The sequence below is a fragment of the Rhinopithecus bieti genome, unplaced genomic scaffold (genome assembly GCF_001698545.2).
Source record: "Rhinopithecus bieti isolate Rb0 unplaced genomic scaffold, ASM169854v2 scaffold_16097, whole genome shotgun sequence".
Taxonomy (NCBI): domain Eukaryota; kingdom Metazoa; phylum Chordata; class Mammalia; order Primates; family Cercopithecidae; genus Rhinopithecus; species Rhinopithecus bieti.
In genome coordinates, this window is record NW_016808851.1 from 840,516 (window position 1) to 860,011 (window position 19,496).

Below are 19,496 nucleotides of genomic sequence, written 5' to 3' on the forward strand. Positions count from 1 at the left end.
TCTTGATTTCCATGGTTGTCCTGCCAAGGAACTCAGACTAGGTATTAGTTGTCTAGAATAGCAATGAGCAGAATTTGGAAACCCTGATCACCCCTCAATCCCTGCTGTGAGTAGGATTTCTGTCCTGCCTCCTAAGTTTCTCCTTGGGAGTTGTAGGCTGTAGGACCCATCAAATGTCCCCCCTTCTCCGTGTAAATATGGTCACAGGAAGCCATGGAACGTTCTGCATGAAACCTAAATCAGCCTAAGAAACCAGAGCCGAGAAGCATTGCTTTTGATTCTGGCAGTGATTTTCCAAAAGAGAGCAATTAAAATAATGGAAGTTGGAAGAGCAAAGAAAGAAAAGCCCTGGAATTCCAGTTTTTTCACCTAGAAAAAATTAGAGGGATTTGTCTTGAAGTAAAATGTATGAAAGCCTAGCTACATAGAAGCTGTCTGGGCATCTTTTCCTTTTATTGAGGATGGCACACAGAAGAACAGTATTTTATCTGGATGGCGTTTAGGCTAACCAGTGCTTCTCATTGTGAGACTCGGTAAGTCTCTAAGGTTCCTCTGTGGGTACTTCCACCCCCACCACCTCCAGGTTTACGAAGGGTGAGATTGATCACAATCCTCTAAGTGGGTGGAACCTGCTTGTCTTAGGGTCAAAAGATATACCTCATATAAGCCATTAGCAAGGTTTGGCTGGAGTTCTCAGAAATTCTTACATTATTAGCCCTGTGTTTGGGATTTTGGAATAGACAGAAGTTATGAGAAGAAAAGCAGCAGCTCACCCAAATGCTAACATCTTTCACTCAAGGCAAACGAAAAAGCTTTCTTGCTCTATAGTTTTTTATCTGGATGTTTCAGTTTGTCATGGAAAATCAGTTAGCCTAATATCTGCTACACAGAGATGACCTCCCAACTCTATTTTGCTAATTTTAATAATATTGTGCATTAATAAGTGGAATAAAAAACAAAAATGCAAACTTTGAGTTGTATGTATCTCTGCATTCACTGTTATTTGAGCAAAGATTGATAAAGAGGTAAATTTAAACCTTCAAGAATAATGAAATTATATCAAAGACTTCTAGATCAGCATTGTCTGACTAAAATATATATGAACTACATATGTAATTTTTTATTTTCTAGTAGCCACCATATAAAAAAGTAAAGTGATGCCAGGGTAGTGGCTCACACCTGTAATCTCAGCACTTTGGGAGACCAAGATGGGAGGATCACTTTAACCCAGGAGTTGAAGACCAGCCTGGGCTACATAGAAAGACTTCATCTCTACAAAACTTAAAAATAAAAATTAGCTTGGTATGGTGGCGTGCTCCCAGCTACTTGGGAGGCTGAAGTGGGAGGATGGCTTGAACCCAGGAGTGAGCCATGATTGTGCCACTGCACTCCAGCCCAGGTGACAGAGTGAGACTCTGTTTCAAAAAATAAAAATAAGAATAAATTTAAAATAAGAAAGTAGACCAGGCGCAGTGGCTCACACCTGTAATCCCAGGACTTTGGGAGGCCGAGGCGGGTAGATCACGATGTCAGGAGTTCGAGACCAGCCTGGCCAACATGGTGAAACCCCGTCTCTACTAAAAGTACAAAAATTAGCCAGGCATGGTGGCGGGCGCCTGTAATCCCAGCTACTTGGGAGGCTGAAGCAGGAGAATTGCTTGAACCCAGGAGGCGGAGGTCGCATTGAGCCGAGATTGCACCACTTCACTCCAGCCTGGGCAACAAGAGCAAAACTCTATCTCAAAAAAAAAAAAAAAAAAGTAAAATGAAACCAGTGAAAATAATTTCAATGAGATGTTTTATTTAACCTAATCCAAATTACTATTTCAATACACAAATATAAAAATTATTAATGAGGTATTTTATTTCATGTTTTTAGTTTCATACTAAGTTACTGAAATCTGGTGTGTATCTTACATCTCAATTCAGACTGACTGTGTTTGTTTATTTATTTATTTATTTATTTTGAGTCAAGGTCTCACTTTGCCACCCAGGCTGGAGTGCAGTGGCACGATCATGGCTTACTGCAGCTGTGACTCCAAGCAGCTGGGTCTACAGGCACGTGCCACCACACCCGGCTAATTTTTTGTATTTTCTGTATTTGAGGTGGGGTTTTAGTAGGTTGCCCAGGCTAGTCTCGAACTCCTGAGCTCAAGTGATCTGCCTGCTTCAGCCTCCCAAAGTGCTGGAATTATAGGCATGAGCCACTGTGCCCAGCCTGGCTGCGTTTCACGTTCTCAGTAGCCACATGTGGCCACTGGCTACTGTGTGGAGCAACACAGCTCTAGAGATAAATATTAATAATTGGTGAGTTGCATTAGAATAGGCCAGACAGGGTGGAAATCTTAAATTATTTTGAGGAAAGTGAGAACAAGACTAGACAGTTTTTAAGAGGTGTATTTTCCTATGTGAGGAAACTATAATTATCTTATAAGCAATGAATCAACATAAAAAATGTTAGCCATTAGCAAGTGCGGTCTCATATTACATGCCATTATATGACCTGACTTTAAATGTTTCACTTCTGTCATTGGTAATTTTGGAAGGTCTTTAGTTTGGGGTGGTAAGCTTGGCTAAATACTATGGACACCAAACTTCTAAAATGGTCTATTTTAGAAAGTGCCTGGTTGGCAGCCAGGCCTGACCATGGACTGGCATTGGAACATTTGAAGCTGTCCCCGCAGCGGTGCCCAATCTATGCTGCTATTTAAGATCTATCCATGAAGGGGTCCCTATTGATGTACGTTTTACATCCCGCTCTTTCCCACCTTTGAAAGTATTTCTAAAGACATTGTCATTTCTAGCAGCCCAACCTGGGGTCCTCTAAAAGCAGCTTTTATTCCTCTTTAATCCTTCTGTCCCAATATTGGGTATCTAAAGTGAAAGTAAGTAGAGAAAAATGATGATAAGAAAATAATGTGTCTCTCTGTTATGTCCATTTTTCACTAGTCCTGATCATGAATATAGTGCCAAGAGTTTTGTAACTGTGTGAAAGACAGTTTTCTATTCTGGAGAGATTGATTCTTCTCCGGTTAGAAAATCAGAACTTGCCCTGCAGACAGTATGTACAGATCTATGGGGGGTAGACCTTTCCAGATGTCTTGGCCTTTCAACTTTTTTGACACCAGGGACTGGTTTCATGGAAGGCAGTTTTTCGAGGGATGAAGGGTGGGTTGAGCTGGTGGGGGTAGGGTAGTGGGGATGCTTTCAGGATGAAACAGTTCCACCTCAGATCATCAGGAATTAGATTCTCATAAGGAGCGTGCAACCTAGATCCCTGGCATGCATAGGTCAAAATAGGGCTCACACTCCTATGAGAATCTAATGCTTCTGCTGACCTGAGCTCAGGCAGCAATGCTCATTCGCCCACTGCTCACCTTCTGCTGTGCTGCTTGGTTTCTGACAGGCCATGGACAGGTACCGCACCCCTGTTATAGAGTATTTCCAACTTGGCCGGGCGTGGTGGCTCACACCTGTAATCCCAGCACTTAGGGAGGCCAAGGCAGGTGGATCATCTGCAGTCAGGAGTTTGAGACCAGCCTGGCCAACATGGTGAAACCCCATCTCTTCTAAAAATATAAAAATTAGCTGGGCATGGTGGCACATGCCTGTAATTCCAGCTACTAGGGAGACTGAGGCAGGAGAATTGCTTGAACGAGGGAAGCAGAGGTTGCAGTGAGCTGAGATCATGCCATTGCACTCCAGCCTGGGTGACAAGCACAAAACTCCATCTCAAAAAAAAAAAAAAAATCCAACTTATGTTTAGTCCCAAATCATAGCCTCATTGGACCCTTGGTTTCCCAAAGTATCCTAAGATACTTCCCAAGTGAGTGCCCATTTCCTACAGTGAGATCAGCCTGATGGTCCTGGTTATAGTGGATGTGAATAGAAAACATTGTTGTGTCTGCCTCTACTTTAGACTGCCCATGACTTTCTCAACACCAGTCCCAAACGTGAGCAAGCCTCCTTTGCTGCACGCATACCTAAATGCATGAATGCTGCTTGGATTTTTGCCACACTCAAGTTGGATCAGGCTTTCTAGGTCAAGTGCATTTTAACTACTATAACCAATTCATGTTTTATAGGTCGTAAAGTTGTTATAGAACAAGCAGAAAGAATATTGCAAAAGCATTAAAAATTTGTGGTAAACTCTAGCATGTGGTAGTGGTTTCGCAGATAAACTGCTCATTTCCTACATGTCTTACCACTCCTTCTTGACTCAGAATTAGTTCCTTCATTTTTTATTCATAACTTTAATATTTGCATGGTAAGTTTGTACTAATACTTGTCATGAATATAAACTATCTAGAAACAGTACATTGAAGGAGAGACTTGATGGATACTTTATATTCTAAAAATATTAGTACCAATTGTTTAGTGATCTTTATTATCGAATCAAACCAAATTTCCATTACTGTTGAAAATGATCATTACTATGTATCCTTTTACTGTGTTTGTCACATTGTAACCTTCCAAACATAAGTTTCCCTCTTACATTTTTCTAGTAAAACCTATAAGCATGTTTTTGTGGTAAGGTAACCTAGCAAAATGAAGCAAATTTCTTTATTAATCACATTCTATATCACAAGACATTTTGTTTCTATAAACAAAATTTCTCTATGAAAGAATGAGACTTGGAATCTCATTATTTGAGGGAGAAATGTTGACCCTGCCTTAGAAGTGAGGAAGGTTGGAATTTTGAGTGTTTTACCCAAACAGCTTCTGAATGTTTAATTTTCATGTGGGTCCTTTTGGGGCCTAACATCATATTTAAATGCTGTGGGTATTAAGTGACTTTTTTTTTTTTTTTTTTTTTCTTTTGAGACGGAGTCTTGCTCTGTCACCCAGGCTGGAGTTCAGTGGCGCGATCTCAGCTCACTGCAAACTCCGCCTCCCAGGTTCTCACCATTCTCCTGCCTCAGCCTCCCTAGTAGCTGGGACTACAGGCGCCCACCACCAGGCGTGGCTAATTTTTTTGTATTTTTTTTAGTAGAGACGGGGTTTCACCATTACGTGACCTTTTGACTTTGCAGACAGTTTTTCCTTTTGCCCTTTTCTAAACAAGACGGCACCGTTTTCTCATAATTGTTCTCATAATTTAGTTCCTAGATTCGTCATATAATTACATGATTTTATAACTGTACTTGTGGAGTGTTGTAGTTAATCAAACATACTCTCTAGTAGTATCGTAACTCCATATATGCCACAAATAGAATGCCAGTTTTTAAGAAGTGATCTGGAGAAGTGCTGTGTTAAGAGGATAAGTTTTCAGTGGGGTGTGAGTCTTAATACAGTCATGCATCACTTCAGCATGGGGGTACATTCTGAGACGCGTTGTCGGGCAACTTCATCATTGTATGAACAACATCACAGAGCATACTCTCACAAACCTATATGGCATAGCCCTTGACACATCTAGGCTGGATGGTACGGCAGATTGCTCTGACCACTGCCATATACACAGTTTGTTGTTTTGTTTTGAGACAGAGTCTCGCTCTATTGCCCAGGCTGGAGTTCAGTGGCAGGATCTCGGCTCACTGCAACATCTGCCTCCCGGGTTCAAGCAATTCTCGTGCCTCAGCTTCCCGATTAGCTAATTTTTGTATTTTTTAGTAGCGACAGGGTTTTGGCATGTTGGCCAGGCTGGTCTCAAACTCCTGGCCTCAAGTGATTTCCCCCCCTCCCAGCCTCCCAAAGTGCTAGGATTTACAGGCGTGAGCCACCGTGCCCAGCCTGCAGTTCATTGTTGACCAAAACATCATTATGCTGTGTATGACTATATCTTTTTCTTGCCTAGTACTAGAAAATTATTGTCTATGTGACACTTTCTTTAATGCTGTATGCAAGTGAAATGTAAAGTTGCCAGCATTATTTAAATCAACTAGTGGTGGCTCCAGGATGCTAGCCTAAAATTTTGTGGAATTATGGTGAAATACTTAAAATCTAGAACAAGGTTTTTCAAAATTCCATAGGAGTCACTTTGGGTCCCTTTTAAGTTCATAAGAACCACTTGTGGTGCTTGTTAAAGTGATCGATTCCGGGTGCCCTGACCTCTGAGTCTTTAATTTAGTGAATCTAGACTAATTTGCATAAGAGTCACTCCAGGTGGTCACACTTTTGAGACAACAGGTCTAGTGTTTCTCAAACTTTAATGCTTATAAGTCATTCTGGGATCTTATTAAAGTGCAGATTCAAGTTCAGCAGGTCGAGGTCAGAGCCCGAGACTGTGCATTTCTAACAGGCACCCAGGTGATGCTTTGGGAACACTGATTTTGCATCTTGCTCCACCAGCAGGTACCTTTGTATTCCCTTCTATAACTGAACACCTTGTTACTGACTGTATTTATTTGAGCCAGGTTTTTACTTCCTTTCAACCCTCTGCTTGATAGAATTGCTTATCTTGTCCTTTTTATTTATTTTCTTTAATGCATATAGATGGGCACCAGTTGCGTCTTGAAGTGCCATCAGCTGTAACCAAAGTTCCAGATCCCAAGACCACAGCCAGGCATTCCTGCCCTCAAGAACTGAAGACGATGGAGCTCTCTGATAGTGACCGACCCGTCAGCTTCGGTTCCACATCATCCTCGGCCTCTTCCCGCGACAGCCATGGTTCCTTCGGCAGCAGAATGACGTTAGTTTCAAATAGCCACTTGGGCTTGTTTAACCAGGATAAGGAGGTAGGGGCCATAAAACTGGAGCTGATTCCGGCCAGGCCGTTTTCCAGCAGTGAGCTGCAGAGGGACCACCCCGCCGCCGGGCAACAGAACGCAGACGAAGGCAGCGAAAGGCTGCCCAGGGCGCAGTGGAAAGTGGACTCTAACAGGACACCCAAGACTACCACAGACTCGGCCACCAGCCCCAAGCTCCTCTATGTGGATAGAGTTGTTCAGGAAATTCTGGAGACCGAAAGGACTTATGTGCAAGATTTAAAAAGCATCGTAGAGGTAAGGCCGACTTCACTTTTAATGTTCAACATGCAGAAGAAATATGCTTGCAAAAGAGACGGCAAAGCCAAGCCAGGTGTAGGGGATGTCTTCTAAGAGGCGGAAGGGATGTGAATGTTTAAAGAGAGAGTAACTTTTAAGAGAAACCCTAAGGCCGTAACTCACTGTATTAACATCCTCTTAATATTTGCATTAACAAATTAGTTATGAGTGAGGAACAAGAATGATGATACAGTGCCCATAGCAGGATGCTGTGTTAATGAATCCTACCCAAGATGTCAGAGTGACTCACACGCAGTGGGGCAGGTGAGGATGGAGGAGGACTCAGGTCTCCTGCAGCATAAGTGGCAGGTGTATGACTGAACCTCAGCTTACCTTAATCACCACTCTCTACTGGCGTCTGGGAGCTTCCAAAACCACTGAGACATGAATCCCACACTCAGCAACTGTGATTTCATTGGCCTGGGTGGGGCTTGGGTGGTGGAATTGTGGAAGATGCACAGGTGATTTTAATGTGCAGACAGGTTTGCAGCCGCTGCTGTGTGCTACTCCTGTATTGGTTGGTGTTTGGGGAAAGGGTTGAAAGGTAGAGAAAAGCCATGGGCTTTGTCTTGTCTCAAGTGTCTCCTTTCTGTTCACTGTTTACAGTGAGTAATCCTATATAAATTATTTTGCATATATTATTATTATAAATTACTTGCACAAATTATTTCATGTGAATTGAGCTCAGCTTATGTGCCAGGTCACATCCTCTGGAAATTCAATTATTTGATTTTGATTTTCTGGGTCATTTTAAAGGATAAAGCACGAATTATCAGAGAAGCTCAGATGTTAACTCACTCCCGATTATATTTAAAAACATTACTATCTCAAGGGCAGGTTTTTGTTTTGTTTTGTTTTGTTTTTTGAGACAGAGTTTCACTCTTGTTTCCCAGGCTGAAGTGCAATGGCATGATCTCAGCTCACTGCAACCTCCACCTCCCGGGTTCAAGCGATTCTCCTGCCTCAGCCTCCTGAGTAGCTGAGATTACAGGCATGCGCCACCACACCCAGCTAATTTTGTATTTTTAGTAGAGATGGGGTTTCACCATGTTGGTCAGGCTGGTCTTGAACTCCCGACCTCAGGTGATCCACCCGCCTCGGCCTCCCAAAGTGCTGGGATTACAGGCGTGAGCCACCGTGCCCAGCCTCAAGGGCAGATTTATATGATATAAAGCTACACTTGCTTTGCTGCCTACTAATACAGCAGGTTCTTTCATTTGTTTGTAACTGTTTCCTGTTTTAGACATTGACTCTAGAGTATGTTTCAGAGTACAGTAGAATATTGCCAGTAAGCATGTTCTTCCCTCAAGTACATTCTCATAGCTTTAGAAGAAGAATTCTAAAGCATGACTATGTGTGATCCACAAATGATAGTACCAGACTCTGTCTACTAAAAATAGTTATGACGTACCTTCCCAGTAAAAATAGAAAAGTCAATTGATGGTCAACTGAAACAATATGTGGTACCAAATGTAGAATAAAGTAGGCCTGTTTTTTAAAATTTTCAACAATGATGTCATTTGTACTTGAGAAGAAATACCTGTAAAACAGCCAAAAATTTTACAGTCTCTCAGGAAACATATGGTTATTCAAGCTTTCTTTGGTCTATGCTTTTTTTTCCTTTCCTTCTTGGAAACTTTTCTACCTAATCAAAACTCACCTTATGGAGAGAAACCTTTAATTACTGAACTGGTATTCCATTAACACTTTTATTTTTTCCTGAGGCTAGTTGATAAACCTTAGGTGAGAAGAAACAGGTAACAGATGAATGAAAGAAAATAGATAAAGACAGAATTTATTTTTTCTAAGAAAATTTCAATGTAAGTTCTATGTGAAGCTGTCCAAATGTTCTTGCCTTTTTTCTTTATTCATGAATCAACTGTGTTTTACACTAGGGGTTGGTGAGCTTTATCTACGCACGGCCAGATAGTAAATAGTTTCGGCCTTATGGACCCTAAGGTCTTGGTCACAACTGATGAACTCTGCCATTGAAACTCAAAAGCAGCCACATACACTGTGAATAACGGGGCCTGAACATGCCAGTACCTCTTTAGAGTCTCGTTTGACCCAAGGGCCACAGTTTGCTCACCCCTGTCTTAGGCTATAAGTTTGTGCCATGTTTCATCAACTGTCAAATGGGACTAATAAGCAGGACCTGCCTCATAGGGTTATTATGAGAATTGGGTAAGATAAAGTATAAAAAGCTCTGCACCTGTGCCTGGCACATAGTAATCAATTAGTAAATGGAAACTACACTCATCACTATTGCCAGCCTTCTCCTAAGTTTGCTAGCTGAGAGTGATCACTGTGTATACTATGTTTTACCTAAAGTCTTTCACAAAAATAATCAGATTAGGCTGGATGCGGTGGCTCATGCCTGTAATCCCGGCACTTTAGGAGACTGAGGTGGGCAGATCACCTGAGGTCAGGAGTTCAAGACCAGCCTGGGCAACATGGTGAAAGCCCATCTCTACTAAAAATACAAAAATTAGCTGGGCATGGTGGTGCATGCCTATAATCCCAGCTACTTGGGAGGCTGAGAGAGTAGAATTGCTTGAACCTGGGGGGCAGAGGCTGCAGTGAGCCAAGATCACACCGCTGCACTCCAGCCTGGATGACAGAACAAGACTCCATCTTAAAAAAAGAAAGAAAAAAAAAATCAGATTAGCCAATTCACTAGAGCAGAAATTTAATTAGAGGAAAAAAAAACAAACCTTAATGGGTGATTTTACCATTATTATTTTGATTATTTCTAATGAACCCACTGGAAATCTGAGGTGGAAATTAGGGGAAGGAGAGGCGCAGAAGGGGGTGGGTATTAGAAAGAAGGGTGCCTGGGGAGGAAGAGTCCCAAATGAAGAGGGAGGGATCCATGCAGGAAGACATAGATGCTCCCCTGTTCCAGAAGTCACTAGAATGCTTTACATCATTTACCCTAGAATGTTTCCTCCTAGAAAACTTTCAATTGTTTCGTATCAGAGATTAGTTGGTTGAAGCCTCTTCATCTGTTTTAGCTATGAGACCACAGCTGTTTCTCCAGATCACAACTTTATCAGAGTGGCTAGACCACTTTTATCGAGTTCTTTTCTTAATGGAAAGTAAACAGTTATTGTCAAGCCTGCAGTAACTCTACCCAATAAAAGACTGTCATATGGGTATTATTTTAAAACACAAAGTATCAATTCCTTCAAAATCTGTTTTCCTTGATCTAGTTCTAACCTATTTGTATAATGTTGTAAATGAGTTATCCAATGTTCTCCATTTTTCAAATGCAGAATTTTAAATTAAGAAAAGGGCTGCTTGTTAACAGCCTATTATGATAAAAACTTTTACCCTGACTAAAAGACAGACTTTTTTTTTTTAGTTGGCTCTTTATTTATCTATTTTGAATAAGGGTCTCACTGTATCACCCAGGCTGGAGTGCAGTGGGCATGATCATGGCTCACTGCAACCTTGACCTCCTGGGCTCATGCAATCCTCCTGCCTCAGCCTCCCATGTATCTAGGAATACAAGTGCACACCACCACACCTTACTAAGTTACTTTTTTTGTTTTTAATTTTTGTAGAGACAGGATCTCAATATGTCGTCCAGGCTTGTCTCAAACTGCCAGCCTCAAGAGACCCCTTTGCCTCAGCCTCCCAAAATGGTGGACTTACAGGTGTGAGCCACTGCGCCCAGCCTTAGCTGCCTCTTTCCAAGCAAAAATAATTTCTGGGGGAAAAGAAGCTCGTCTAATTGAAGTCACTTTTAATTTCTACAGTAGCGTATTTCTGACTTTGTACACTCTGCTTTATTGAATCTCTTCTCAGCTTAATTACCCCCATTAGTAGTACATTTTATCTGCATGCCATATAGATACGTAATCCTTACCACTCAAGTTTCGATTTCATGTTTAGGACTTGCGAACAGCAACATTTTTGTGAAAGATCATTGATCTGTATACACTGAGTTAAAAAAACATGAGCAGGAATGATGATTTGACATTTCAACACAGTCCCAAATATCAGAGCAGCTTATTTCGAAGAAGAGATCCTCCTGACCGCAGTTGAACAATAGGATTCCCAGATGTTGGTTACACATGTAAAGAGTATGGTATGCCCTTCTTTCCCAGATGTGGAGACATTGTATTAAAATAATCTCACATATTTAGATATTCTTTCCTATGCCATTTAGGAATTCAGAAATGAATTCCTAATGTTTTCTGAAAGTTGAACCCCAAAATGTGGTGGTTCTTATTCCTGTTGCTCTTCATTCTTCCCCAGATCCTTCTCTCTCATCCCTTGTCCCCTCCCCAGCTGTGGCTCTTCCATCCTCTGCTCCTAGTCATTTACTTTTGTACACTTGACATTTTAGAGAAAGAGGTAAGATCTTGACTGTGAATCGTAGTCAAAGGAACAATGGAGCTGTTATTTCTATTTTATTTATACCTCTAACAGCATTCACAGATAAAATGAGATGATAAATATGAAAGCAAGTTTTAAAAGTTAAATTTCCAATGATACAATTTGTGGAGAGATAGAAATCCATAGTTGGAAAGCAGAAAATAAGGGTCTCTTTAATGTTTAATGGGACCTTCGATTGACTGGGCAGGGACTGTCATGGGTAGGCTGGTTTCTTTAATCTTTCTAAATGATCTACAAAAGAGCCTTTGAGAACCTCCTAAGATTTGGCCTCAGATATAGTTCATGGCCTGTTGTAACCTGTTAGTAAAGTTTTAGAATAGTTCATCATGTTAATGCTGTGTAATGAGAAGGTACATTTCTGTTACAAAATGGCATCGTTGACCTCTGAAAGATACTAAATTAAGCCATATTTGGTGATATTGAGGACATGTGTATTTAGTGAAAAAACTGGCTGAATTGTTCATTATAAAACGATTTTATCTTTTTCTATTATATGTCAGAGAGCTAAAATCCTTTTCATGCACCTTTATCCATAAAGTTTGTTTAAAAAAAAAAAAACTAAGTATTGGGGCCGGGTGCTGTGGCTCACGCCTGTAATCCCAGCACTTTGGGAGGCCGAGGTAGGCGGATCACTTGAGTTCAGGAGTTTGAGACCAGCCTGGCCAACATGGTGAAACCCCATCTCTACTAAAAATACTAAAATTAGCTGGGTATTGGTGATGCATGCCTGTAGTCCCAGCTGCTTGGAAGGCTGAGGCAGGAGAATGAATGGCTTGAACCTAGGAGGCAGAGGTTACCGAGATCACGCCATTGCACTCCACCCAGAGCAACAGAGTGAGACTCCAGGAAAAACAAAACAAAACAAAACAAAAACCCTAAGTATTCTAGCCTTAATGTTCAAAATTTAAACAGCAGAAGCGTAAGCATATCTTTATTGGAAGCATTCAGCATTATTCAAAAGCTGAAGCTAAACAAGGATTAGAATGGTGATCACTAACCCCTAGCTCTGTGTTCGTTAGTCTTTGTGGACTCTTTGTTTATTGAGTGATCGTACAGACAGTGTCAGGGAAGATAAAAGAGAGAAGGGTGTTTTTCACACACTTAGCGCCCTGAAACACATTGAACGCTATTCTCCCCGCTGTCATAGCCTAGAAGAGGCTTCTCTTTGTACTGGTGATATCCAATTAATTGAAGAACTGTCTTATGCTGGGGAAGCAAACCTTCTCCAAAATTTGTGCAGAATGAAAGAAGGAAATCGAGGACGCAGGTCCAGAGAGCTTCTGCAGTAATTTCACCACATACTCTGCCTGGACACTTAGCTCTTAGCCCTGTGAGATGTCTATGACTTGGATGAAATGGAATCTGAGTTGGCTTTTGTCCTGGGGGCACCCCTCCCTTGAGGACAACACTGTCAAGTGTGGAGATAGTTTCTGATTAAGCTTGTCTTCCCATTGATCCTGCTGGAGAGACAAAATTGTCTGGTATGAAAAGGGCAGTGTGCGTCTGTTACTGTTTTTCCTTAGCCATAATGGAATGGTTGTGCATAGGCATTCCCTGGCCTGGCCATACCTGCCTAGGATGCTGGACTAAAAGAGTCAGGTTTTGCACCAAGAAAGAAGACTGTTGAGAAGAGGGGAATTGTCACAGATTTTGTTGTCTTTTTATTTACAGATATCTTCTCTCCATACTTTCCCTCCAGTTTAAATAACATTTATTAGATACTTTTACAAGGTTCTCTTAGACTAAAGGTTTTAAATACCAAGGGAGAAAATGTGTCCCATGCTTGAGTGTAGGAGTTGGTAGGGATTGTTTTAATGAAGGCTTGTTATGTGGGTGGATTTAATAAAGAACGTACACTGTAGTACTTGGCATCATTTATGTACTTTTTAATGAGGCATTTGAGCACTTTTATGTGAATGAGTCTATTTTTTTCCTCCAAGAGATTTTATTGTAATGGGTGAATGAGATCTTTCTTAAAACCATTTAATATCGATGATAATTTAGAGACAAACCTGTTAGTTTTCTGCTTATTTAGGAGTCATTCCTTAAATAGTACATCAAATCATTGTACATAATCCCTCAAAAATCTCACTTTGACTACATATTGTCGTATCTCTGTATTATTATTGTTGTTCTTGTTATTATGACCCCTTACTCCCCACCTTACCTTACCTCACTCTCATCTTTCACCACTTCAACCACAGCAGCACAAACTTAGAAGGTGGCAACAGTTAGTGATTTTGAGCGTTCGTGTCTTCATACTGCAATCTGATCTGGGAAGGAGGGGAGGGAGAACTGATCTTTCACCTCTTTTCATTTCTAATGGGTTTGCCCATTTTGAATGTGATATAAATACCTGCTGTTGCATTGCTAATGACTAATGAAAACAGTTCAAGGTGGGCAGCATTTGGTGAAAGCAAAATGAGCTGAGATTTGCAGAGTTGCTCTGCAAAAGTAGCTGTTGGCTGAACAAAAGAGTTCATGTGTACTTTGTGACTGATGTCAAGTTGAGTTATTTGCTCCAAACTTTTATGGCCAGATCTTGAGTCAAAACTTAGGAAAATAATTTAATATACCTGTATTGGTTAGATTCTCTTGTGAGCATGGTAGGCAATGAGTGTCTTGTGACATCTTAAATTTTCTAACCATCCCCATCACCTCGATAGATTCCCACAGCTATAAACATACTATTCAGCTACCATTTCTAAATTTTCTAGATAGATGCCTCAATAAAACAAAAACACTAAAAAATAACATTAGTAGCATTTAGTATTTGAGCACTTACCAGGTATCAGGCACTAGGCACTTAATTTGCTCACTCACTGTCCCATCATGTGGGTAGTATTTTAATTCCTATTTTAGCATGAGAATATTGAATGTACAAGAGGACAAAGTGACTTGTCCCAGGTCACATAGTTGGCTAGTGGGTGAGCTGGAACTGAAAAACAGCCCTTTCTCCAAAGCCCACTGCTTTCACTGCATACCTCCCCTTTGACTGTAACAGAAGCTTCAAAGTTCAGCCCTCTTCTTAACCTCTCCAGAGCAGGCACCAGCAGTACCATAGACGTTTTGGACTGCATAGTTCTTGGCTGTGAGGGAGAGTTGTGTGCATTGTAGGAACGTTTAGCAGCAAACCTGACTTCTGTCCATTAGAAGCTAATAGAACCCCTGCCGTCCCCATTCGTGACAAACAAAATTGTCTCTAGACATTGCCAAGTACCCCCTAGAGGGCAAAACTGTCCCTGGTTGAAAATGACAGCTTTAAATATTTGGAACACATAGTGTATCATTAAGGATAGGCTAAGCCACAGTAACTGTATTAGGCCATTCTTGTGTTGCTCTAAAGAAATACCTGAGATTGGGTAATTTATGAAGAAAGAAATGTATTTGGCTGATGGTTCTGCAGGCTTTATAGGAAGCATAGTGGCATCTGCTTCTGAGGAGGTCTCAGGAAGCCTCCAATCATGGCAGAAGGCGAACAGGGAGTAGGCATGGCACATGTCAGGAAAGAACATGGTGGCCAGGTGCAGTGGCTCACGCCTGGAATCCAGCACTTTGGGAGGTTGAGGTGGGTGGATCACGATGTCAGGAGTTCAAGACCAGCCTGGCCAATGGTGAAACCCTGTCTCTACTAAAAATACAAAAATTAGCCGAGTGTGGTGGTGTGCACCTGTAATCCCAGCTACTGGGGAGGCTGAGGCAGGAGAATCAGTTGAACCTGGGAGGCAGAGGTTGCAGTGAGCCAAGATAGCGCCATTGCGCTCCAGCCTGGGCAATAGAGTGAGACTCCATCTCAAAAACACAAAAAAAGAGAGCACAGGGAGGGGCCGCACACTTAAACCACCAGCTCTTACAAGAGCTCAATCACTATCCTGAGGACATTACTAAGGGAATGCTAAACCATTACTAAGGTGCTAAACCATTCATGAGAAATCCGCCCCCATGATCCAGTCACCTCCCACGAGGCCCCACCTCCAACATGGGAGATTACATTTCAATATGAGGTTTGGGCCGATCCAAACTATATCAGTAACATACAGACCTCCAAATCTAGTGACTTCACCCAAGTTTCTTTCTTTCTCCTGTAACCGTCCTTTGCAAGTGTTCAAGTGAGGAGGAGCAGCACTCCTCCATGCAGTCATTCAGGGACCCAGGCTGAGGAGGCTTAGCTGTCTTCAGCATATGGCTTCCAAGGTTGCCATCTCAGTCAACTAGACGGGCAAGGAGACATGGAGATATGTACGGGGAAGATTTTGAGACACACATAGAATTGATACACCTCCCTTTTCTCAAACTCCCAATGAGAATGTTGTCACCTGGCTACACCAAACTATAAGGGAGAATGGGAGGTGCAGTCTAGCCATGTGTCCAAAGAAGGTAGGAAACAACTTTTGTAAACAACCGGCAGTTTCTGGCATGCATTATGTATAACGAAGGCATTTTCATTGTAAAACCTACCATTTAGTGATGGTGTATCCCCCACCACCCTCACTTAAAATAAAAAGGAAGAGGCCGGGCATGGTGGCTCATACGTGTAATCCCAGCACTTTGGGACAGCCAAGGCAGGTGGGTCATTTGAGGTCAGGAGTTCAAGACCAGCCTGACCAACATGCGGAACCATGGCTCTACTAAAAATACAAAAAAAATTAGCTGGATGTGGTGGTACATGCCTGTAGTCCCAGCTACTCAGGAGGCTGAGGCAGGAGAATTGCTTGAGCCCGGGAGGTGGAGGTTGCAGTGAGCTGAGATTGTGTTACTGCACTCCAGCCTGGGCGACAGAGCGAGACTCCATCTCAAAAAATAAATAAATAAGGAAGAAAGTAAGAAAGATTTTGGTGGTGCTTACCTGCTGAGATGAACATTACTGTCTACTAAATAACCTCATAGAATGTTTTAAGTGCATTCTTTATTTAAGGCTTCAGACCAGTATATCGCCTACTGTTCCTCCCTCCCTTCTTCTATGTCTCCACCCCTTTTCCCTACCCTTTCGCCCATCATTCCTGATTACTTCCCACCCCCTCCTTTTTTTCCTACTCATTCCAGTTCATTTGACCTGCCAGTAGGGCTCTGTGAAATTATTTAGCACCATAGTTAGTGTTTCAGGCTAATAAATACCGGGCCTAGCCTAGTTCAAAGGCAGGGACTGTGCTTATCTTGGTAGCATTCTGAAAACCCTGTGAGTGGGAGGGAATCAATAAGGGTAATGGATGAAAGCCATCAGACACCTAATAGAATGATGCTTGGAAGCTGAAGGTTCATTGCCACACTGATAAAGTTTGTAAGAAAACTGAATGCCCTCCCTTGTACTGTCTCGCCCTTCTTATTTATTTTTGTTGTTGAGACGGAGTCTCGTTCTGTCCCCAGGCTGGAGTGCAGTGGTGTGATCTCTGCTCACTGCAACCTCCGCCTCCTGGGTTCAAGCGATTCTCCTGACTCAGCCTCCTGAGTAACTGGGACTACAGGCACCCGCCACCACGTTCAGCTAAGTTTTGGTATTTTTAGTAGAGATGGGCTTTCACTGAGTTAGCCGGGATGATCTCTATCTCCTGACCTCACGATATGCCTGCTTCGGCCTCCCAAAGTTTTGGGATTACAGGCGTAAGCCACCATGCCTGGCCTCTGCCCTTCTTTTAACCTCATTTCTGTAGCCATTCCAAGAAGCCAAAATGAGAATGTGGGCACTGGAAGAAAAAGTAGGCAATTAAAACAAATTACTAAAAAATTTTTACTGCATTTTTAAGACCTGCAGTCCCCAAATCAGCCAACACTGTTGTGGATGCTTTTCCATAAGAAATTGAAGTCAGCTCACATCTTTTCAGAGGTGGACTTTTAGAGAACAAATTTACATTGTTAACCTTTACTTGTGATACAGTTTTCAAATTACCAAGAACTTTGTGGCAATAGTGTAATCACTTCTTGGTATGATAATTATGGATGTGGTGACATCCCTCAGTGTCACCCTGAGAAACACTAGATCTCAGATAAGGGCAAGGTCACCCTTGAATTCCTGACAGTCTTGACTGGCTTCTTGCAACTTGGAGCTGGGATGAATAGTTGAGTCAGTCCAAGGAAATCCGGGATATATGAGGTCCCAGATCAGGCTTTGTAGGTCATTCTTCCCCGGTTGCAAGAATGCATGATCTGAGAATATATTATACACAGGGATTGTTTTTACTCCCGTATCAAATGTCTAAGACCCAGGAAAGAGAGTACAGATGATAGAGGGAAAGAGCTAAATGAGTTTCAAAGTGTCTATGATCAGTCCTGCAGTAATATAGTCATGTATCACTTAATGACAGCGATACGTTCTGAAAAATGTCAGGTGATTTTACCATTATGCAGGCATCATAGAGTTTACTTACACAAACCTAGATGGTACAGCCTACCACACACCAAGGCTATATGGTATAGCCTATTGCTTCTAAGGTACAAACCTATACAGCATCTTTTTTTTTTTTGAGACGGAGTCTCGCTCTGTCACCCAGGCTGGAGTGCTGTGGCCGGATCTCAGCTCACTGCAAGCTCCGCCTCCCGGGTTCACGCCATTCTCCTGCCTCAGCCTCCCAGGTAGCTGGGACTACAGGCGCCGCCACCTCGCCCGGCTAGTTTTTTTGTAGTTTTTAGTAGAGACAGGGTTTCACAGTGTTAGCCAGGATGGTCTCGATCTCCTGATCTCGCGATCCGCCCGTCTCGGCCTCCCAAAGTGCTAGGATTACAGGCTTGAGCCACCGCGCCCGGCCAACCTATACAGCATCTTACTGCACTGAATACTGTAGGCAACTAAAACACAATGGCATTTGTGGATCTAAGCATAGAAAAGGTACAGTGAAAATCCAGTATCGTAATCACATGGGACCATCATATCTGCAGTCCATCAGTGACCAAAACGTCATTTTCTGGTGTGTGAACTCTATGATGCATAACATATGTGTTCTCAGAAATCACACACTTTGGCCAGCCGCAGTGGTTCATGCCTGTGGCTTATGCACTTCGGGAGGCCAAGGCAGGTGGATCACTTGAGGTCAGGAGTTCAAGACCAGCCTGGCCACCATGTTGAAACCCCATCTCTACTAAAAATACAAAAATTAGCTGGGCATGGTGGCAGGCACCTGTAATCCCAGCTACTCAGGAGGCTGAGCTATGATAATCGCTTGAACCTGGGAGACAGAGGTTACAGTGAACCGAGATTGCACCACTGCACTCCAGCCTGGGTGACAGACCGAGACTCCGTCTCAAAAAAAAAAAAAAAAAAAATCACTCAGCAAAATCACATGGAGGAGAAAATGGGATACTAAGAATAACACTCAAAAACTTCATCCATGACACATATACAAAAAAAATCAAAAATGGAGGCATAGTTTTATACATAATAAATTATTAAAACATACATACATGCTATAGTAAATATGGAACTCACCTTCAAAAAGATTTGAAGTTGTATATGGAAGCCACCAGGTGCCCACACCGGCCACCCTGGAGAACAAAAGGAAGCAAGAGAGGGAGAAAAAGATAAAAAGAACAGAGAACTCAGAAGAAAAAGATAAGACAGACTGAGAGGAAAGAGAAAATTAGAGAGGGGAGGCTGTGGGCAGGGCTGCAGCTTATGCCTTGTCAAGGTGGAGGGTCACCTGCCATGGACCTGGAGTTGACAGACTGATGTGAATGGGCCAGGTTCCAAATGCACTCAGGGGAGACCAAGGTAGCTGCTAGGTTGTCAGGAGCCTGCGTGGGTTTTGTTCCTATGCTGCTGTCACTAGATGCAATTTTCTGCATCCACCCAGTGTTTCTCATGGATGAAATCGTGCAGAAGCAAAATTCAGAAATGAGGCCAGGCGTGGTGGCTCAAGCCTGTAATCCCAGCACTTTGGGAGGCCGAGGCGGGTGGATCACGAGGTCAGGAGATCAAGACCATCCTGGCTAACATGGTGAAACCCCGTCTCTACTAAAAATACAAAAAACTAGCCAGGCGTGGTGGCGGGCGCCTGTAGTCCCAGCTACTCGGAGGCTGAGGCAGGAGAATGGCATGCACCCTGGAGGCGGAGCTTGCAGTGAGCCGAGATCGTGCCACTGCACTCCAGCGTGGGCGACACAGCGAGACTCCGTCTC

At 42.5% G+C, this 19,496-nt stretch overlaps 1 protein-coding gene across 9 annotated transcripts in view; it reads left to right on the top strand.

Annotated features, from left to right (window-relative positions):
- The window catches only part of PLEKHG1 (pleckstrin homology and RhoGEF domain containing G1), a 249,421-nt gene that overhangs the window by 129,068 nt on the left and 100,857 nt on the right, over positions 1-19,496 (top strand). For all 9 annotated transcript variants that reach the window (XM_017887627.1, XM_017887628.1, XM_017887629.1 and 6 more), the window contains one exon: positions 6,436-6,944. In XM_017887627.1, coding sequence (XP_017743116.1) covers positions 6,534-6,944 — 411 coding nt within the window. In that variant the 5' untranslated portion in view covers positions 6,436-6,533. The remainder of the gene's footprint in view (positions 1-6,435; positions 6,945-19,496) is intronic.